Source organism: Schistocerca nitens, chromosome 3 (assembly GCF_023898315.1).
Source record: "Schistocerca nitens isolate TAMUIC-IGC-003100 chromosome 3, iqSchNite1.1, whole genome shotgun sequence".
Classification (NCBI taxonomy): domain Eukaryota; kingdom Metazoa; phylum Arthropoda; class Insecta; order Orthoptera; family Acrididae; genus Schistocerca; species Schistocerca nitens.
This window is the reverse complement of record NC_064616.1, coordinates 600,140,802-600,164,634: the sequence shown is the minus strand read 5'-3', so window position 1 is coordinate 600,164,634 and position 23,833 is coordinate 600,140,802. Positions and strand designations below refer to the sequence as shown.

The 23,833-nt window shown below is 40.6% G+C and overlaps 1 protein-coding gene across 2 annotated transcripts in view; it reads right to left on the bottom strand.

Moving 5' to 3' along the window:
* Window positions 1-23,833, bottom strand: part of LOC126248521 (pyruvate dehydrogenase E1 component subunit beta, mitochondrial) — a 95,818-nt gene that overhangs the window by 27,911 nt on the left and 44,074 nt on the right. For both annotated transcript variants that reach the window (XR_007545500.1, XM_049949574.1), the window contains exons 6-7: window positions 10,339-10,519; window positions 5,514-5,747 (exon numbers count right to left, since the gene is read on the bottom strand). Coding sequence is in view for 1 of the 2 variants with exons in the window: in XM_049949574.1 (XP_049805531.1) it covers window positions 5,514-5,747; window positions 10,339-10,519 (415 nt within the window). In the remaining variant the exon portion in view is untranslated. The remainder of the gene's footprint in view (window positions 1-5,513; window positions 5,748-10,338; window positions 10,520-23,833) is intronic.

Genomic DNA, 23,833 nt, shown 5'->3' with positions numbered 1-23,833 from the left:
CTCCCTGTATGACACGTAGTCTACGTTCAGAATAATGACACTTTGACTGTCAAAATTTTATCAGTCAATTGTCGAAGTGTTCATAACAAAGTTCCTGAACGTACTGCCCTCTACGATATTTCTCGCACTCAAAAACTATTCTCAAAACCAAGAGCTGGTTGAAGCCCGAAGTAGAAAGCTCCCAGATATTTAGTGATTCATGGAATGTATATTGAAGAGAGGGCATGTTGCTGCTGGCAAAAATATCGCCCCTACTGAGGTTAAATTTCGAGAGAGACAGAAGTTATCTGGTTGCCTATAACAGACCTAGGCGAAATAAAGTTAATTGCGAATTTTTTTACCATCCACATGATTGATTACACTGTGACAGTTTTAAGAGTCATTCAAAGAAAGTCTGTTGACAGCAGCACAGAAATACCCAGCTCATGCAATATTAGTTGGAGGTGACTCACTTACCGAGTACAGATTGGGACAGCTCTGGATTCCTTGCAAGGGTACAGACAGCCAGCCTTGCATGGTACTTTTGAACACAATTTCTGAAAACTTTACTGAGCATCTAGTTCAGCAGCCTCGTAGCTACAAACAGGCCTAACCTTATAGACAGCACCAGTACAGAGACAGAGGTTATCACAGAAACTATGGTTATGAAAGTTAATACATCAATCAAGAAGGCTAGGAGAGTATTTCTGCTAGAAAGAGCACATTAGCAGTTTTTAGCATTCCACTTATAAAATAAATTGACATCAATTAGTTACAGTACAAAGGACACAGAGGGATTATGGGCAAAGTTTAAATGGATCGTAAATCATGCTCTGGAGAAGTATGTGCTGAGTAAGTGGACTACAGATGGAAAATACCCACTGTGGTTTAACAATGAAATTCAGAAAATTCTGAGGAAGCAAAGGCTGTTGCACACTCAGTTCAAAACAGATCGCGCAAATGAAGACAGGAAAAATTTAGCAGAAATTCGTGCAAGTGTAAAAAGATAGCTGCACAAAGCATACAACTACCACAGTCACACCTTAGCATTTTTCTAAGGTACAACTATGGTAGTTGCATCTAACCAAGAACTTGAGAAAATTTTGGTTCTACACAAAATCGCTAAGCAGGTCTAAGACTTCTATCCAGTCACTCACTGACCAGTCTGGTGTGGCTGTAGAAGACTGGCCCCTTGCTTAGCTTACATTTATCGCAATTTTCTTGCCCAGCGCAAAGTTCCAAGTGACTCGGAAAAAGTGCCTGTGAATCCTGTATATAAGAAGGGTAAAAGAATGGACCCGCAAAATTACAGACCAATATCCTTAACATTAGTTTGCTGCAGAACTGCTGAACATATTCTCAGCCTGAATGCAATAAATTTCCTTGAGACGGAAAAGCTTCTGTCCACATATCAGCACAGATTTAGAAAGCATCCTACATGCTAAACTCAGGTTGCCCTTTTCTGACATGACATCCTGAAAAACATGGATGGAGAGCAACAGGTAGAGTCCATATTCCTAGATTTCCAAAAAGCATTTGACTCTGTGCCCCATTGCAGACTTAAAAATGGTATGAGCTTACAGGATAGGTTCCGAGATATATGAGTGGCTCGAAGGCTTCTGAAGTAATAGAACCCAGTATGTTGTCCTTGAAGGGGAGTATTCATCAGAAGCAAGGATATCATCGGGAGTCCCCCAGAGAAGTTTGATAGGACCGCTGTTATTCTATATACACATAAATGATCTGGCGGACAGGGTGGGCAATGATCTGTGGCTGTTTGCTGATGATGCTGTGGTGTACAGAAAGGTGTCAGTCATTCAGTTATTGAGTGACTGTAAGATGATACACGATTGATAGACAAAATTTCTAATTGATGTGATGAATGGCAACTAGCCCTAACTGTAGAAAAAAAACTAAGTTAATGCAGATGAGTAGAAAAAACAAACCCATAATCTGTGAATACAGCATTAGTAAATTAGTAACGTGCTGCTTGACACAGTCACATCAATTAAATGTCTAGGCATGTCATTGCAAAGCAATATGAAATGGAATGAGCATGTAACGATAGTAGTAGGGATGTCGAATGGTGAAATTCGTTTTATTGGGAGAATTTTAGGAAAGTGTGGTTCATCATTAAGGACACTAGTGGGACCCATCCTTGAGTACTGCTAGAGTGTGTGGAATTCACACGAGACTGGATTGAAGGAAGACATTGAAGCAATTTTGATGCAGGCTGCTAGATTTGTTACCAGTACGTTCAATTACAGAGATGCTTCGAGAACTCAAATGGGAAAACCTAGAGGGAAGGTGATTTTTTTTTGCAGATGAGGGGGATTACCACTGAGAAAATTTAACGTGCTGGCATCTTGAGCTGACAGCAGAATGATTCCACTGCTGTCAATGTACATTTCACATAAGGACTGCAAAGATAAGGGGAATTAGGACTCATACAGAGGCAGACAGACAGTCATTTTTCCCTTGTTCTATTTGCAACTGGAACAAGAAAGGACTTGACTAGTGGTACAGAGTACCCTCCGCCACACACCATATGGTGGCTTGTAGAGTATGTTTGTGGATATAGATGACCTTCCTTCTGTGACAGTGTGTGCAAAATGTGCCATTTTTTTGACCAGTGAATCCTTCACATGCCTCTTTGGTCACTGTGTCAGCTTCATGGTGCCCTGGTATTCAGCAGAATGAGCCTGCCTTCGCAAGTAATTCTAAATGGAGAAGGGTGTCCCAAATGCTGTAGATAAATTTTTCTGGCTGGTTCACATTTACGTAAGCCATTCAGGAAACCTGAGAGGACAAGGTACTTAGTTCCACAATTCATCCTAATTGGTTTCAGTGCCCTAAAGATCACATGTCACCATCAAGAACTGTAAATTCAGTTAAGCAACACAACTCAAAGGCTCTACTGAGAAAAATGAGTGAATATCCAGAAGACACATTCCATTTTTAGACTTGTCAGTGTATTAAACTCACAGTTATCACTTACAACAGAGGAAAAAACTATTCAAGACTCCTCTCAGTCTTGTTAATGGAAGACATTTTATTTGTTATACCTAGACTGATGAGTTAGTACTTTGTTCAGACTAAAGCTGCTTCCTCTTCTCGAAGGCATGACCCAACACTTGATAGGCAGTCGAAAAACTGTTCGACACAGTGGTATCAATTGCACTTTATACAAACGTCAAATCACATCAGCCTAATCAGTACTCTGCTCTGGTAGGCACATCGGAGCATGTGGACAGATGCTTTATGAAGGGACAAATCACAGGATGTGATGCGATACTCAGAGTTGCATATTCTGACTTCAAAAATTGTATTTATTCAGCGAAGGCATATTACTTAACTATGTGTGAAACCACAGCATTCAATCAGCATTCACAGCAGGTACCTTTTCACTAGAGCCACAAGGTTCCTTCCCCCAAAACTGCATTCAAGTGGACTTCGTATCTCAGAGGCCATTAGCCACTCCTTCCAACCCTCTAGCTCCCTACTTATTTTAATCCTGTCACATAATATCCCACACTGTCAAACAAAATTTTGGATTTTCCTTCTGAGAATGTGGTTTTAGATCTTATTTGCTATTATTATATTTAATAATTGACTTTCAAAACATAATTTATGGTACACCACTGTATATTGATGAGACCTCTATACTATAAACATATAAGGTTTATAAACATACAAGAATTCTACAGACTGCTCATACAATATGTCTTCTATGGCAATTATGCTGAAACTAAATTTTGTCATAGTGAAAAATAGTGAGAAATTCAACTTGCAACCCAGCAGAAATGAGATGTTGCAGCCTCTAAAGCGGGTATTACACGACAATCCACCACGAACGGTACTGGTCTAGTGTGACAGCCAGCTAACAGTAGAATGGGTGAAACTATGAAAATTAGCAGACAAATTATCCGCGCGCCAGAACAGACAGCAGTTCTAAACTGCCGTCTATCCACGCATGCGCACTAGGTAGTGATAATTCGCACATGTACAGAAGGGGGTACCTCAGTGATTTCTGCTTGTTATTTGCTTATTATTTGGCGTTTGATTACTTCGTATTATAGAGGTGAAATGGAGCAAAGAGGCGTTAAGCGTCTAATTCAGGCATACAGTAAGGAAAGGTGTCTTTATGACCCACTGTACCATATTACGGTATGTTGGCAATAGTTTCTTTCTGAGTAATATGCGTACAACATTACAGGGCGATTTTCGATTCTTATCGTAATGCCTCAGCTTACGAAAGTTCACGTTTGATCTGATTGCATCTCTTGCTTTATTTCAGCATGCCAGAAAGGAAAAACTGGCAGTGACAGTGAGAAAGTCCATGTAGTTTCGCCCAGTGCAACAGACGAGGACTGCAAAACTCTGAGTAGCATTCCATTTTCCAAACTTGGAAAAATAATACACGCGCACCTTTAAGTACTGGACCTTTAAAGTGTTGCAAATTGCACAGTACATAGATCCACAACAAGTTTTGAAATGGTGGGCTGTGCTACTCTGTGGCTAAAAGCCGGACTCTTCAAAAGATTTCTTAGTCCCCAGGAAACGGAATGTTACAACCAGCCCGAAACATAACAGGACATGTACTGGTATATTATCAGTGATCTAGGTCGGTAAGATAACAAAACATGTATTTATATGATTTCATTCTTACTTTCGAGAAGGTGAGATAGCCTCCCTCATGACTGTCACACTTGCTACTTCCATCCTGTACCATAGACAGCAGCTTCTCGAAAAAGGTCATATCCATCCTCACAAAGTTCCGAAATTGTGGCAGGTCTTCGGGCCTCAGTTCTTTCAAAAGCAATATAATCCCCTGCCTTCGTTCCTTCTTTTCAGCCAGGGTCGAACTCAACAACATCTGGCTTTTCGTTTTTGTCGTCGTTCTGCCCTAATCCGAAGATTTACTGTCACTGTTAGGGCAATAGCTCCAAAAACAAGTGGGTCCTCCATGTGTAAAATGTAAATTTAGATATACATATACCTTTGCAACCAAGTGTCATAATATGGAACTAACTGTTGAGTCTGCAATTCAGAACAGTTGTAGCCTAGATAATAGAATAACAATTACTTAATAAATAATGATAAAAACAATTTCTTATTACATAAGAACCTTGATCTCACATAAATAATTTGAATGAATGACGTTCCATTAAGCCATACGGTCGCCCTTGTATTTCGCATGGTAGAATGAACGACTTTACAAGAGATCAGACAGTTCTATTTGAGTTTTGCACTTTATTATCGTCTACTGCGCATGTGGACCAGGTATATCCTGCGTGGATGGTGTAATAGGCCTACATGAACCACCTTGTAGTTACAGATGTGCATGCTTAGGGCACTGGTGCGCAGGCATACGGTTTATGCGCATAGTGTAATAAGGGCTTAATGGGTCTTTCCTTTAGAAACTTGTACACACCACTTTGCTCTAAAACTTGCTTTGCTACCTTTTTGTATTTATATAAATTGTGTAAGTGAGGCAGGTTTGAGAATCAGAAAGTGAAGGGAGTAAAACTTACTTTCCATAATCCTGGCAGAGATTTCAGAACCAATTCCACATTGGGGCCATCCTTGTTCAACACTAATAAGATGGTTAGTTTTAACTACCGATTTGACAATGGTTTCTTCATCGAGAGGGCGCAATGACCGCAGATTTATTACTTCTGCTTCTATTCCTTCACCAGCAAGTTGCGATGCTGCATGCAGGCACAACTCTACTGCCCTAGAGTGTGCAACTATAGTCACATGCTTTCCTGAAATAGAAAATACAGTTAGATTCACCAAAAATTAGCTTTCCCAAGTAAGACAGATGAAAAATAACATAAAATATAAACCTCTAAAAAACAGACTGTGGCAACACAGTAAACCTGGTACAACAAACTGAGTTATTAAATTTGTTAAACTGTAATGGCACATCGACCACAGTTTCAACAGAAACTATTTGGCTATTCTTTCGATATGACTACCAGCATTTCAATTATCACTTTCCTCGTTGAGAGTGATGTGTCGCTGTACTCAGTGACTCTGGGGAGATGAAACAAAGAATAAAATACGAGAAGCCGATAAATGGAAGAATTCATTACAGATTGACCATTGTTTCAAATTATGAATCTGGTGATGTCTCATGGAAGGATCACCTCAGCATAAATTATGGGAATCATAAAAAAAACCCTGAATAAGGATGGACCAATCTGAATTTGAAACCCGTTTCTCCTGGATATGAGCCAGTGTAAACAGTTCAGATATTATCATCAGTAAAAGGTGAACAAGAAAGGGGAAGAAAGAGAAAGATGGTGGCAAAATATGTAAAATGGAAATGAGCAGATCAACTGATATAGCAGGCACAGGAAATGGTAAAGGGAAGCTGACAATAGTGTAAAATCGTGGACTAACAAAGAGTTCACAGCTGCAAAATGTGCAGAAACCTAACAACAATTGTTAAGGTAAAAAGATGACAGCACGTTTTGCCAGATGCCTTGAAAATTTACAGTTTGTTACTAACACATAATCTCTTCTGTCTATACCCATTTTCTTTTACTGGAAGTTTCATCCTAATGACAGCAGTACATAATGTTGGTAAGTATTCCAGACACTTTCAGGACTTTTCTATTACCACGAACACTGCTCCTCTTAATGAGTAAAACCATTGTTGTTTGACTTATATTCATAAACAAGCAAAATGTATAAAATACCGAAAAGTGTATATCATCGGTTTCAGCGGTCTAAATTTTAAGTGCTTAAATTTAGACGAGAGCTTTTTGCTATGAGTTGACAAATAATTGAGTTCATAAGTAAAAGCTGCTCTTTATAATGCAAGTTTGTTTGTTTGTTTGTTTACTTCCTTACTTTATTTGTATACTTTATTAATGAAAAATTAAATTTGCAAATTGCACGTCTTGGAACCCCACTACATGTATTGATGTAAGACATGGAATTATTGACAAGTGTCATTACTTCTATGTTTGGTGATGATGCTGCTGACAAGAAAACATCACCTCTGGCTTACTAGCCGATGAGCAGCAAGCCAGGTGATTTCAGCCCGAGTGGTCACAAGCTCGCCTTCATTCTCTGCGAGTCAGCTGACGCTGTTCCAACTGAACCAATGCAATGTTAACACACACTACTGGGCTGTGAAGTGGGCTATTCTACACTTTTAGAACTGTACTACACCTGTCTGCTGTATTACTAGAGTGAAGTTACACTTCAGCACCTATGGTCTGGTATAATTATCCAGTCTAGGGAACTAATTAACCATTATGGTGGTTCCCACCACTATCAGTATTGCCACATCTGTGTTACTATAATGCATCTGGCCTATGTTCTGTGTGCACAATAATTATTTGTGCAAGTTCTTTAATTTTCTTGTGGCTGAGGACTATTATTTTCTTTTCTTTTGAACTTAGTGACTTTTGTTTCACATTGCAGTGGACTTATGCATGAGTAATAAATAACTGTTGCCACAGAAGCACACGTTACAAAACTGGCAACAAGTCGGTTATTTTCATATTTGTGCTGCACGTCGAAACCTTCCGTAAAGTTTTGGTATTTTTCAACTTGTGCCTCTTTGGTGGAATCTCTCTGCCAGAGAGGCTTGTGGTGCGAATGTGATCTGCAAGGTGGTGTGCGATTGGCAGCGGTGGGAGTCTTGAGTTAGCAGGTGGCGAGCAGGCCTCTGTGCTGGGAGCAGCCCACGTGTGTGCTGGAAAACGATGTGGCCACACCTGGAGTGATAGTGTGGCCTATTTGTTGTTGAGAGCCGTTGTTTGGAAAATTGTAATTTGGAAAGGAACTCCCTTTTACATGCAAGAGTGCTTCTGTCGTACAATACTGGTGTTGCCTGAAGGAGATGGGCAGTTAAAGCCATGGTTGGAGGTCTGCATGGCAGTCACTATACTGTCACACTGTGCCCTGGTCGCATTTCCACATGAGTACTGGATAACTCCACATGAATCTGAGTAACTTTATTATTGAGTTCTTGCCCATCTGTGTGTTTTAGTTGCTCATCTTGCAAATTTGTAATTGAGTCTCTTCTTGTGGGGTGCCATTAGTTCCAATATTTTGTGACTGGTCATTTGTTTGTGTTAACTGTTCATGTTACAAGGTTCTCATTAAGTGTGCCCTGGTGGGGGCCATTATTTTGTATACATGTGTGGCAACTGATTTATTTTTCAGGTCTTACTATGCCAATTTAATAATGTGTGTAATGTATTGCCAGGAAGTGTGCCCAATACTGACATGTGAAATAAAATAAGATTACAGCTCTGTAAACTCACTGTGGTAGCAGTGGATGAATTATAATGCCAAATCTGTTCCTGAGTTAAGTAATTACCTTTTGTAATTGAATAGTTCATGTGTCTCAATTTGGCGCTCATCTGAAGGAGTTTTGAACCTAAACCTGTACATCAAATGAGCAAATTTTATATTGTGGCATGAGAAAAACTAGTGTGTGCAAAACTTGTGATAAGGTGGTCCCACTGTAATTTTTTGTTGTGTATTTCAAGTGCTTTTGCTAAATTGGATTTATGTGAATTTTGTTTTTAGGTAAGAATTGCTGTCAGTTTGTTGTTATAAATTTGTTTAAGGGTTACTACATGCATTTTTATGATACCATTGGGGATTTTTAATTTTTTATCGCAAGTAGTTATCAAGCTTGAGTTGAAACTTTTAATTAATGTTACAATTGCTGTGGGCTCAAATTTGACACTACTGTATTGCCAGTATTTTACTCCTGATATTGAATCAGTGTCAGTATCATCAATTAAGAATAAGCCTTGAAATGGTTACTCTTTAAATAAGGAAAAAATTAAAAGAGGTAGGACGATATGTTTTTTTAATAACTGTGTGTTATGAAATTTGTTTTAAAGGATGTCTGAATTAATCTTAGCCCAGCCCCTTACCACTCCTTCATAGCTCCTACCATACCAGTTTTCTATTCAACATTCTGTGCCTTTTATTCAACCTTCAGTGCCATATGAACCCAGAGAGACTATCTACTTTGTAGTTATTTGAGCTAGGTTTAGCTTAGTCTTTGAATTTTCATGCCCACATACTATGGACGAGTACAATGGGGCCGCAGTTCTTTAAGGCATATCAAATTCAGCTAGCACTCCAAGATGAAGTTAACCTTTAACTGGACTGTTTGGAACAGTAACATGTGCTTTTCCACCATTTCTCTTAGCCAATGGGCCTCCCCTCTGGTGGTAGTACGAAAGCCAGGGGGTTCCCTCCAACTGTGTGGTGATTCTAAACTTATGTGCAATGCAAAAGCAGTTGTATATACCTCTAACCATGCCACCAAGCAGCTCTTTTCTAAATTGTGGGGTCAACATTTTTCAAAAATTGATCTTACAGAAGCTTATTGCTACTAACACAAGTAAACGATAACTGACAAATGGTGTTTTGGGGTGGCAACACACCTGCAGCAATAAGTGTTGCAGCAATAAGTGTTGCAGCTACTCGGCCAATCACATTGGGAACTACCCCCAGATGAAGCTGCTGGCCACGGATGGATAACGGGATAGCAACACACAGGTAGTCCATCGCTATACAGCCCGCCAAGCACATAAGTCTCTCTCCCCCCCCCCCCCTCCCAAATCTTATTCTCCATGGCCAAGATCAACACACCCAAGCAACCATGTCGATCCTGTTTTTGCTGGCCCCTTGGAAAGATGCAGTTTATCTTGTACTGAAGTCCTTTTCTCATTTTCCTTATGTTCTCAGGTTGCAGCAGACAACATTTGTGATAGTGAGGGTACTCAAAATTTTTTGGCATCTTCTCTGCACCTTCTTTATGGACAATTGACTTCAGTTCACAGCATCATCAGAGTTCTAGTAATTCTGCACTTGCTATGGCATGAAGCATTTAATGACCTTGCCTTTTTATCCAACTTGTAAAAGCTTTGAAGAATTTCATGTTCATAGGAAACAACCACCTGCAGCTGTACGGAAATCACAACCAGCTTCATTTACAGCACCCCAGCCAGACGTCTCCACTGTCTGGAGTGCTACTGCAATTGCAGAACTGCCAGGGCTGCAGCTACCAGCACCAGTACAACCTGCTTCTGAAATTCCCACACCACTGGAGCCTTTAACTTTGATTCCAACACTACTGTACAGGGATCACAGTGTCAACCCTGTACTGACTGCAAGGACTTCCATAAGTAACAGTCCACTGCCACCTTGTCACCCTGCCTGGACAGTTCAGCCCCATGTGCCGATTCAAGAGGGGAGGGATCTGGTACCCCACATTTGTTTCATGTTGCATGTATAATAAATATTGTCATAGAACAGGTAACAAAAGTGTGCATTGACAATTTTAATTTTTTAAACACAAAAATTGCTCACCTTGTCGCTCTATTTTTGCTTTGCCAATTGGAATAAGGAAGTCATTTGAAAGAGCTTCATCACTCATAGGAAACTGAACACCATATAATATTTCATTTTCTAAACAAACTACAGGATCTGGATCCCTGATAGCAGCCTTAAGGAGTCCTTTTGCATCTTCTGACGAGTAGGGCGAGAGCACCTGTTGCAACAGATACAAATTATGTTATGCTATCACTGGAACAACATCTACAGAGAAAATAATCTCCACAATTACACTGCACAGAATTAAAAACTTCTGAAGCACAGGCAAAGTAACACAAGCAAAGTTAATAAAATTAGTTTCTGGAACCAGGAGTTTTTCTGCTAAGACAGAGGAAATTATAGGAGACAAAATAAAAAATTCACTGGTAAGGAAACTACAATACTGACGACAGCAGGGCAGCTTTAGACAGAAATCATCAGTGAAAGGCAGCAGGAGATCAGCTTTGAAAAAAATTAAAAATGATTTAGTGCAGTTGACAAGTCAGGGAAGTGAAAAAGAGCCTGGGGATTAAACAGTACAGTTGAGATGCATATAGGCAGTGAAAAGAAGAAGGGTAGGGGGAGATCGAGGAATAGCATACACAAAGAATGAGGGGAGTGGGGGGGGGGGGGGAGGGAGAAATGGAAAGTACAAAAAGCAGATAAAAGCCAGGTATACAGCGGGACATGACTGTTGTAGATTAAGTTTTTTGTTCAGTTCAATAAAATAACTGTCTGCTATGCAGCCGGCTACAGTGGCTTAGTGGCTGTCACAACAACTTTAAATTCCTTGACCCTGATGAATCAAAACACACACTCTCTCTCTCTCTCTCTCTCTCTCTCTCTCTCTCTCTCTCTCTCTCTTTCTCTCTCTCTCACACACACACACACACACACACACACACACACACACACACACACACACACACTCTTTTTTTTTAGGGTGGGGTTGTGAAAGCTCATCAGCCTTCTGACTGGTCTTACACAGCCCATCCATAACATGCTGTCCTGACTCAATCACTTCATATCACTGCAACACCTACACCCAACAATCTCTTGTTTATTGCATATATTCCAATCTCTACAGTTTTTGCTTTCTGCAGTTCCCTATAGTATCATAGAAGTTATTCCTTGATGTTTTAATACATGTTCTATCACTCAGTCCCTCTTCTAGTCAGTCTTTTCCACATATTCCTTGTATTGTCAATTCTGCAGAGGATTTCCTGATTTCTTGTCAGTCCACTTAATTTTCAGCATTCTCCTGTGACACTACCTCTGAAATGCTTTAATTCCATTCTTTTCTGATTTTCCCACATTCCATGACTCACTTCACATATAATTTAAAAGGAGACCACATACCAATGTCCTGCTTACAATAAATATTCTTAGTTATTGACTGTGTCATAGGTTGACTGACCTTTGTAAGGTACTCTCCAAGCACTGGCTATCACACTGTCGATTGTGTCTATAGCAATTGCACCCAACATAATCTGCAGAAACTTGGTAGGAGCATAAAGGAAGTATTTCAGGATGGAAAAAAAGAAATAAAAATAAAATAAATCCCTGAATACCTAAACAAACACTTGACTTACAGTTGGCGTGTATTGACTAGTTACAAAACAAAATATTAAAAGCAAAAGTTAATTTCAAAAGTCTAAAGTTTGGGGTGCATTGTCTTGCATTTCTTTTTTGAATATTGAATACAGTATATGTTTCATTTCTGTGGCAGTCCTCTTCAAGCTCTCTCATCATTCACTCTTTGTGATCCTTCTCTGCACATGGAGGACATAATTTTTGCATTACTACTATGACAATATCACTTTTAAAGGAAAAAGATTTTTTAAGGAGAGAGTGGAAACGTGGGGTGAGGGTGAAAATCATTATATCAAAGACAGTCAGTGCCAAAAGCAATTACACAAAATGAAGGAAAATTTACAAATAACCAGTGCTTTTTTTCTAAAAAAAAAAAAAAAGCAGTTTGAGGGTACTCTGACACTGGATATAATGCAGCGAAAATTACTTACAACTGAAGCATGGGATACCATCTGTCTGCTTTTAGCCATAACGTCATCAACATGTAAAAAAGGTATCGGACTCTTCAGTTGAAATGCTGCTCAAATGAAGCAGATTATACCAAGAAACACCCAAGCATACAAGAGAATGTGGTATCGAACACTTTAGTTTACATCACCTCAAATGAAGCATGTGATTCCCATCAACCCCTAGTTTTCTGCTCATCTCTCACCTCCAACTTAACTTACAAGTTGCAAGACAGGACACACTCTAAAACTTTGCACAACCGACAAGAATGGAACAGCAAACGCAAATGAATAAAGAATAACAAAACAAAGATGGCAATGAATTGCGAAGGGTGATGGTAACGGGACCGTACAGACATCTATCGATAGCTTGGCGTTTGAGCGTACACACATCGTTTAGCACTACCATCGGCCCGGTTTAACACTACCATCGGCCCAGGCTAGAGCACTACATGTTTGTCTAACTGGCTGCCAGCGATTCAGTTGTCGAGAATAGTTACCGCAGCTTCGATATGCTTGAAAGTGTCAATGACATCGCTTTTCCCACCAAAAACTGCACTGGTACATTTCGTATTGCAATTACCAACACGAAAAAATGAAATAAAAAATTTACGTCCATGAAATAAATCTTTGGCACTCTTTCAAGTTCTCAACATCATAAAAAAATTACTTTGTTGACAAAAAAGTTTAGGGGTACGCATCCCCCAGCGTTCCCCCAGAAAAACAGCACTGCAAATTACACAGCTATGTTAAAATACTGATTTTATCACCTAAATTTTAGATATTCCTTAAGGCAACTAAAAATAAAAATTTAATTTAAAACATTTAAATAACTGGCCACTCAGGTATAAAAATTTTTAATGTGTTTCCATCTACATATACTTTCCCCACAATGCACTGTACAGTGCATGGTGGAGGGTACATCTTACCAATATTATGAATAGCCTTTTCTATTCTATTCACTGAGCAAGAGAAAAATGACTTTTTATATGCCTTTATACTTGCCCCAATCTCTCTTATTCTCACTAGTTCTATGTGAGATATACAATGGTGGCAGCATAAAGCTAGCACAGCCTTCTTTGAATACAGTTTCTTTATATTTACCCAATAGGATTTCACGAAAACTATTTTATCTTTCTTCCAAGGATTACCACTACTTTCTCAGAGCACTTCTGTTACATTTTTGTGTGGGCTATACTGACATGTTATGGTCCTAGCAGTCTGATTTTATTGGATGTGTGTTGTGCCTACTTGATAAGAACTTTAAAGTATGGAACAATATACTAAAATTAGTCACACTAGTGTTTCTTTACAAGTAAATTGCATTTTCTCAGAACCCTTTCAACAAATCTACTTCTTCGATTCACCTTCCCTAATGCCCATAACACATTATTGTCCGATTTCATATTGCTTCTTAGTATTACCCCTAAATGGTTATGTGATATGTGCTCGACATGTTCACCACTAATCTTGTAATCAGATACTATTGGGTTCTTTCTCTTTGTTACACACATTTTCTTACATTTATCCACATTAAAGACTGCTGTCAAGTGGAAATTTGGTCCAAGTCATTCTGCAGTTCCTTACAATGGTCCAACAGCAATACTTTCCTGTATAAAAATGTATCATCAGCAAACAATCTTAAAGTACTGTTTATCTGATCTGACACACAGTGTATGTATATTGAATACATTAGAGGTCTGTTATGATTCCTTTGAGCACACTGTGTGTGTGTGTGTGTGTGTGTGTGTGTAACACTCACCATCCAGTGTTATATGCTAGGCTCAATTAGAAAAATACTACTCGAGCTAAACACATATTTGCAAAGAGACTGCACAGGATATCTTGGCTAGGAATTTGTGCTGAATAAAGTAATATGTTTCAGCACGAGTGGTTTTTCCTTAATCTATCCCAATTCTTTGAAAGAAGCTTCTTTCTCTCCCAGAATGTATTAATGTCTGAGCTTTGAATATGCTCTAGGATCCTGCAGACAGACAGAAATTAACAATATTGATCTTTAATTCAGTGCATCCAATTTTCTACAGATTTTCAGCTACATGTAACAGTTGATCCTAAAAAAATATGAGGTAGGAAATGAACTAATTCCACGGTGTATTCACTATAAAATCAGTCCCTGATTTACGTAGTCTTCACTCTTCCTCAATATAATGTGTGCTATTATTAATACATCTCATTTGTGAGTCTGTGCAGCAGTCTAATAATGGTAAGATAGTATCCCCTCTTGTGTGAATACAGTTTTAAATGTGGAATTTAAAATATATGTTTTCCATCTTCTGTATTCAGTTTCAACATCGGGCAGATCCATGAGAGATTATATGAAAGGTTTAAATCCACTCACTCATTGACTTTATACACATTACCAGAACTTAAGATTTTCTGATAGCCAGTATCTGAATGTGAAATTTAGTGTTGACTTTACACATAGCACTTTTTATGTATGTACAGCTGCTATGAACTTTATTCTGTCTGATTCCCCAAAGTGTCATTTTGTAGACAGAGTGCAACAGTCTTTCTTGCAAAATTTTTTGAGTCACATTATTAAACAGTATGAGTCTTTGCTGTATTTTATTGCTTTACTTGAAGCATATTTCTCCAGTCCACAGTTTATAATGTCTTTTAGTTATAACTAACTGTTGTGTTTGTCAGATCTTAACTAAATGTTCTCATTTGGCCCCATAAATGAGTTAATGATTATCAGTTTGTCCAAGCACAAATATTCTCACTTATTTCTTGATGACATTTTCCCTTTAGTGATCCTTGTTCCTGTATCAGCATCATGGTCACTAATCCCCCTCTCACTGTTGACACCCGCAAATAATTAGGAGGCTGCTGCTCCTCCTCCTGGAGAGTCTGATCTATCTTTCTGGTATATGTACACATGCAGATAATTTCCTTACTCACCACTTCACAAATTAATATTTAAGCATCTGCACTGGGTAACACCGCTACACTAAACTTTCAGTGTGGGCTCTTCACTTGCCGACAGTAGCTCAATAATAACTGAGAAACAGAACACCATCAGAGGAAACTAATACTCGTCGTACGAGTCAACCTATGGTACCAAAAGTCTGAATCCTCATAGAGAAGAGCATGGGTATAAGTCAGCACGTGGCCGGTACGGGCGGCTTTCAACTGAGCACTAGGCAACACCACTTGGCTTGATGTGCAAGGTGAGGTCCACGGTAGTTGAACTCTGTGTAAGCACTGATCTGCTTGGCTTACAGCCACCTGCAGATAAACATCTCTGTCTGTGCGTCTGCCCGTACTACATCGAACATAAGATGATAGCACACATGGGGATGGCATACTGAACTAACTGAAGAACATGACACGTCTCCTTGGCTATTACACTTGGCCTTTATTCCCTGCAATACCCATGTGCCCTGGCACCCAGCAGGAGGACACCACCTTCCTGAGCCTTTGTAGCCGGAGGAGAGCATCTTAGATATCCTGGATTACTTTATCAGCTGGATAGAAGCACGGCAAAAGTGTCTTCGTCGTGTAGGTGAAGGGCTTTCCAGTGCCATCTGAGTTCATATAGGACACGAATTCGCCAACACCATATTGGGATGTGCCACAGGCCAGAGTTTTAAGGTTTACCCAGCATAAAAGAAACTAGTCAGGGAGCAGACCACAAACAGAGCTTGAGGGATTGGAAAGCCCACTGACAATCCAAAGACTACACAAACTTATCACTCTTCTGGTGGAGTCAGTTTAGAGGATGACAGATGCACATGGTGAAAGTTGGGGGGGGGGGGGGGGGGGGACAAATTTAGTTACCTCCAACGGCTTAAGAGAGACATATGCCTCGAAATTTGCAGCCCGGCCCTATGTATTCTCAAACAGCGAGCTATATGACCAGAGAAAGGAGCCCACATGAAAAAGAACAGATTGAGACACCAAATGTAATTCATCAACTATCTGGAAGCTGAATGCAGAAAGGGCACCTAGCCCAAAAATTTGACCATGAAAATATAAGTTGCTATTCAATATCCATATTGTGTGCCAAGACGGAGTTCAGTGGAGGACTTACAGTTTTTGGCAACTGGGTATAAAGCCACACTGCCGAACAACAATACGGCACCACTATCAATGGGATTGACGACACACCTTACCGGCAGAGCAGCAAAAACTAGAACAGGTGAGTCACTGAAACCACCAAACAGCATCAGGAGTGGAGAAAGAAACAGCACAATGGGCATCTGATCCATTGCCAGCAGGGCAAGGGTGCAAAGTAACTCAGCATTCTGGCCATCTGCGCCGGCATCTGCTCCTGCTACTGCTGTTCCTTTTGTAGACCCAATTCTTCTTGCCAACACTGTAGAAATGTCAGGTCCACAGTGGCACAAAATTACCCCAAGGGAACGGGACACAAAAACAGGGGTGTTGCACATGTAAGAATGTCCTTCATTGCCACTTTAGTACCTGCAATGGCATAACAATACGGCTAAACTACACTGTCTGTGCAGGCACTTCAGGGGCAGACAGTGGCTCAATAATGACTGGGGAACAGAACCCCACAAGAGTAAACAAATACTCGCCATCCGACCCAATCTAGGAGAAGTAGAAAGTCTGTGCCCTCATAGATATGTGCACGGGGATAGCTCTGCCCGTGGCTGGTGCAGGCGTCTGCTGACTTAGCACTAGGCAACAATACTTGGCAGAATGTGCAAGGTGAGATCTGTGGTAGTAGAACCTAGCACAAGCACCAGCCTGCTCGCCCTGCAGCCACATCTCTGTCGGCGGGTATGCCCATACTATGCACCATGTAAGCTCTCTATGGCAGGTTTCCACATTATTTCACAGTGCTATCCAGGCCAGCTCATCTGCCTCCAACAGCTGGTGAGGATACTTAAAATACTAAAATATTTGTTTGTTACAAGTGATACAACTTTTTTTTAGATTTGGTGCATTAATTTCAAAGAGTTGTGTATCAACTCCACAAAAGCAGTAAAATATCATATTTACCAGACTATAAGACAACTCTGAATATCAGACAACCACCACTCCCCCCTCCTCACCCATTTCTTAACAGGCTCTTTGAGAGATTTTTATCATTTAACATATTTTGACTAATCATATTATCAATTGTTTTATTGATATAAAGTATCTGCCTAAAGAGTTAATGTTATAGAAGACTTATGACATTTATTGTCTACATTTTCATAATACAAGGAGAAATAAAACAAACAAAAGAAATGGTTTACATTAATTTTTATCTTCACTAACTTTCTCTGCTTACTATCAAAGCAGCCATCTGTGGTGGCAGTACCACCACGACCACCACCACAGCATATCAAAGTAAACAGATGTCAGACCGATGTTGCGCATATGGTCTAGAAATATTTTCTTGGTTATATGATGCTGACATGCAAGAATTTTTTTATCAAACATTGCAGGAATTCACTGAGCTAACACTGTTCCACATTGTAAGCTCCATCCTCTTATCATGCGACAGCCAATACTTGCTTTGAAATCTGTGATGTGTGCAACTGGAAAATTCCTCTACCTCCAGTGTCTTAATTTGGATAATTTCTTGAGTAATTGAGATGTCTTCACTGTATTTGTCCTGCACATACTGAACAACCTGCTGCAACAATTCTGCTTCATTCCCCTGATAGTTCGGCATCTAGAATTCACATTTTTAAATTTACTCTTTGTCTACTGCCACTTAAGAACATGTGCTTGTGTGTGACAAAATTTTATTCCTGCTGCTCCTTTGTTTGTAGCCTCTGCTTCATGAATCACAAATTAACTTAAAATTAGCACTATAATGTCTGCAAGAACCAATGGTGAACTGCACTCTCCTAGATCCATTTTTGTCAACATAGTCATGGCTTTACTCTGCATCCATTACCAATTGCTACAGGATACAGTTCTTACTGTCAATATAAGCAAACTGAATAACAACAAACTTTGTCCTCTTGGCCCCTACAGTTGAATCAGCAGAAATTTTACCACTTCAGATTAACTGTAGCCAACCCCAAAAATCAACAGTTATTAGCCAACCCCAAAAATCAACAGTTATGCAGAGCAGTACAGCATTGTTGAAGCTTTTGGGTATCGTTAATTTGTCTACTGTAGAAATATATACTATTGTAAAATATTTGTCCAATTTTGAAGTCAATTCAATTCCAGCCAATAGTGGATTCATGTGAACTGCAGTTTAAATGTGGCAAATGTTCATAAAAAGCCGAAGTGCATAAGACGTGCCTCCGGTTGGCAACGCAGTTAAATTTGCTGCCTACTTTCCACTTCCTCCCAAAATTTGTACTAGTTGGCTCAAGCAAACTGCTGTCACTGTTCTTCCTCTAACTTCTCACAATTCTTCAAATTATATTTGGATGTGACCTTAATTGCCAAAGCATCATCTGTAAATAAGAGATGGCCCTATATTAATCTATTACACAATGTAAAACTGTTTACCACAACAGCAATAATTTAACTTGCGAATGTAAGTTAACTAAGTATTCTTTGAATGGCAAATTTGAGGAGAAAACCTCATAGTTTGGTAAATATGATACACTTTTTTATTTTTCATCCCACTGGTGCAATATTTTATAAGACCATAGTTGTTCATTTTCCGCTTTTCAACAATACAGCCCATTCCTTTTCTGTTTGTTCAAGTGAAAGGATCAGATGAAACTATATTAACAGTAGTATGAATCACAAAACAGCTCTAATATATGGCCAACAATGAAAATTTAGAATTACATATTCTCTTTGTGTTTGGGAAGGACATTACCATTAGAGAACAATAATCAAGTGAATAAAATCTGTATGAAGACACAGGCATATTAGGGAGTGGAAATATGAGGTATCCATAAATGAAGTGCACTTTATTTCACTACAGCTAACTATTTTGCAAGAAGGAATTTGTTTGCTATAAAGTATTTTCCAGTCCCATGTCACAAGAGAAGACTACATAAAAGACAACTATCAAAAGCAAAATATAAAATTCATATTATAGTAGAGAGAGCCTTAGACTGAGGTTTTACTGATGGAGTAAAAGAAAAAAAAAACAACAACTTATGCTGTTATATGGTGGAAGAAATAATTATTTTAACTATTTTTTAAAATTGCATCTAGGTAGAACACAAATTTACAGTGCCACTATTTCAACTGTATGTAAGACATGAAATGGATGGCTGAATGAATGATAGAAATGTTAAAGCCAAGGGGAAATGGGGGGAGATAAAATCTCATTTTACATCTAGAAGTTATACAGGTAAGATATAACTTCCTAATGTAATATGGAAACCTTATTTTCATTATTTCACTCAATGATAAGTATTGTGTGAGCAATCATGTTTGTTAAGAGTACATTAAAATGACTAGGGAAGGGGCGGTATGATAGGAAGAAAGATAAGTGAAGGACAGGCTCAAAATATGTAATGCAAAAATGAATAACTACAGAAAAAAGGGTTTGTTGGTTGATTGGGGTTGAAGAGACCAAATAGTAAGGTCATCAGTCCCTTGTTTCAAAGGTGGTCCATTCGGATGGATGTACATCTCAGAAGAGTCATAATGATAAAAGGTAAAAGGCTAAAAAAACAAAAGTGCAATCATGTTGTCAATGGTAAAAACAAAAGGACGGAAGTCAGCAAGGCTATGCTAGAGGCAGGAAATATCCCACCTCTGATGTAGTACACGTAAGACCACCTGCTATTCAAAAGCATTCAACCGCCAGAATGTAAAAGTGCGTATTGTATAAGGAGACTAACCAAATCTAAAAAGCGATAGAAACAGAGTAACAGGGAGAGAGAAGAGGATCTTGGCCAGGAGGGGAGTCAAGAATCTCCAAACACATCATACAGTGGGAGACACCCCAACCCTCACTTCCCTGACCCTACTCCAGAGGGAGATTAAAAACCTTAGAACTGAAAATAATAACCACTTTCACAGAGGAAACGGAGAACCAGTTCAACCACCTAGGAAACGTCGGCTAATATTAAAGGTACAGTGCGGGGAAGTCTGTACTTAGTACGCAGAGCCAAAAGAAGGGGGCATTCCACCAAAACGTGGGCTACCGACTGGAAGCCTCCACAACCACAAAGTGGGAGTGGCTCATCACGCAAAAGAAAACCATGGGTCAGCCTGGTATGGCCGATGCGGAGATGACACAGTGTGGCAGAGCCCTTCCGGGAGAGGCGGGAAGAAGAACGCCACGGGACAGGTGTCACCTTAATTGCACGAAGTTTATTAGACAGGGAGGTAGCCTCCCACGAGTTGGCCCATGATTGTGCGAAGTGGGATTTGACATGAAGCCATAAATCCACCACAGGAGGGGTTACAGAGAAGGGGGGGATAAGTGACTGCTCCCCCAGCTAAACGATCAGCAAGCTCATTACCTGGGATATCCACATGGCCACGGACCCAAAGGAAGTCAACGGAACAAGCAGCATGGTGAAGATCAGCGAGGCAGTCATGGATGGCCAAGACCATGAGATGGTGGGAAAAACACCCATCAATAGTCTAAAGGCCACTCATTGAGTCCATACATAACAAAACACGGTTGAGTTGGGACTGCTTAATAAATGTAAGGGCCTGGGAAGTTGCCATCAATTCCGCTATAAACATCCCAGAAGCAGTTGGCAGGAGATGATTTTCAATACCAACAGAGGATGTGAAGGCATACCCCACATGATCAGCAGATTTAGAGCCATTGGTGTAAAAAACAACAGCATCCCGAAACTCTCATAAAATTGGCAGGGAAAAAAACAAAAACAAAAACAATGGAACACCATTGGGGGAACAAAATCTTTTGGACCTCGGCGGAGATACATCCGAATCTGGGGCCGAGGAACTAGCCAAGGGGAGGTTATTGGGGAGGGAATGTGGGAGACAGGACAAACAAGGGAGCTGAAAATCACGGCAAAGAGACACAAGGTGGAGCCCAACTGGTAAACCCGCCCTCGGGCGACGTCCTTGGACTGGGAACAAGATAGAATAGGAAGGATGAGTGGGAGAGGAACGGACAGCAATTGCATAAGAAACCAGAAGCTGGGACTGCCCAACAGAAGGGGGTGGGGGGATCCCAGCTTCAATCAGGAGACTATCAACAGGGAAGGCACCGGTGGCCAAACGGATACCACAATGGTGGATCAGATCCAGGAGGTGCGGTGTGGAAGGAACAGCCGAACCATAAACTTGACAACCGTAGTCCAAGTGAGACAGCACTAAAGCCCAATAAAGGTGAAGAAAAGTGGAATGATCCACACCCCAAGAGGTGTGGGCAAGAAAGGGAAGGACACTGAATTTATGGAAACATCCTATCTTCAGAAGTCTGATATGAGGCAGCCAAGTGAGCTTTTTGTCAAAAAGAAGACCCAGGAAATGAAACTGTGGGGCCACAGGTAATCTTTGTGCATCATGGTAGAGCTCCGGATTGGGGTGGACTGTAGTACGGCAACAGAAGTGGACCATCCGCGATTTTAAAGGAGAGGACTGAAACCCATGTGAGAGGGTCCATGTAGAGTCACGTCATATAGAACCCTCGAGCTACCGCTCTGCAGAGGCCATTGAAGAGAAACTAACCCAAATGCAGAAATCATCCACATACAAAGCAGGGGTGACCAAATGACTGACAGAGGTCACAAGTCCATCTATAGCAATGAGGAAAAGAAGTACACTCAGTACAGAACCCTGTGGGATGGCATTCACTTGGGTCTGTGGAGTATTAGAAACCTGGCAGATAAAAATCAGAAAGTAAATGATCGATTGGAGATCGTCCCTCTCGGCAGCCACATTGATAAGGGGACAATAGATCCCGAGATTCGAGGACCCAATTGAGCCAACGGGCTACCATCTCAAGTAACTTGCAACCAACATTTGTCAGACTAATTGGCCAATAGCTTTCGACAAACAGGGGGTTCTTACCAGGCTTAAGGACGGGAACCATGATGCTATCCCTCCATTGTGACGGGAAGTCATCCTGGAGTCAAATACAGTTAAACGCCCGGAGAAGTTGTTGTCGTTGTGGAGCACTGAGATGTTGAAGCAATTAGTTATGAATGGAGTCTGGGCCAGTGGCTGTATCATGAGAAGTGTGGAAGGAAGTTCCCAGTCAGTAAAAGGTTTGTTGTAAGATTCTCACTGACAAGGGGTAAAACATAAGGTGGAAACTAAGGCCTGCTGTTTCTGGTGAAGGAAATCAGTCGTATAGGAGGTCGATGCAGATGCTGTTGCAAAATGAGTCACAAGATGTTCTGCGAGAATCAGAAGATCCATGCCAAGGCCATCTGGGAGGGCAAGGCCCAGGAGGGTAGACTGCCGATGGCAACCTTGGAGAGAGAGAAGTGTAGCCCATACCCGTGACAGAGGGACAGTAGAACCGAGGGAAGAAACAAAGCATTCCCAACACACCCATTTGCTACAATAGCAATGGCAATGGCTGTACTCCACCACGGGACTTACTGGCGGTGAAATGGTCCAGATGAGCCTGGGATAGCTAGGCTAGCAGCATGAACAATTGCATCAGACACGTCACACAGGACGACATCAATACAACCCAACAAAGAGGGAGAAAAAAAAGACCTATGAAGTATATAGAGGCCAATCGGTGTTTTGGAAAGACCAACAAGGTATCCTGTCCATCGGGGAGTGGGAAGGTAGCAAGACAATCAACAGGAAATGGCCACTATCGCAAAGGTCATCATGTGGCAACCAATGTAATGAAGGGAGGAGGGAGGGAGGGAGGAGAAAGAGAAAGATCAATGGCAGAAAAGGTACCATGACTGGCACTGAAATAGGTAGGGAAGCCATCATTAAGAAGGCACAAATTGTGGTCTGCAAGAAACTGGTCTATGAGAAGACCCCGACTAGATAGAAATGCACTGCCCCACAAGGGAGAATGAGAATTAAAATCCCCGAGAAAGAGGAAGGGAGGAGGAAGTTGCTGAAGAATGGCAGTTAAGGCAGCAGGTGTAAGAGTCCTGTCAGGAGGGAGATAAAGATTGCAAACTGTGACCCCAGAGTCCAGGTGGACCCTAACAGCAACCACTTCCAATGTAGTTTGAAGAGGAATCCACACGCTAGTAACGTCTGTACGGACCAACGTACAAACACTACCAGGGGCCGACTCGATTTTGGCAGAAAGCACGGAACCCATGGAGGGTCGGTGAGTGATCATCAGTAAAATGAGATTCCTGTAGAAACACACAAGCTGCACAGTAAAACTAAATAAGGGATTTCAACTCCAGAAGGTGACGGTAATATCCATTACAATTCCATTGGATAATCACAGAACGATGATTCAAATGGGGGGTGAACAGGCTAAAGCCAGTCATGCCGCTGGGTCACCATCCATCACTGACAAGGAGGGGGCAACGTTCATGAACAACAGGTCAGAGTCAGGTTGTGAAGGTGGGGACGGGACCTCTGGCGACACCAGAGGCTCCTTGTCCTGGGACTTATGTTTCTTCTTCTTTTCT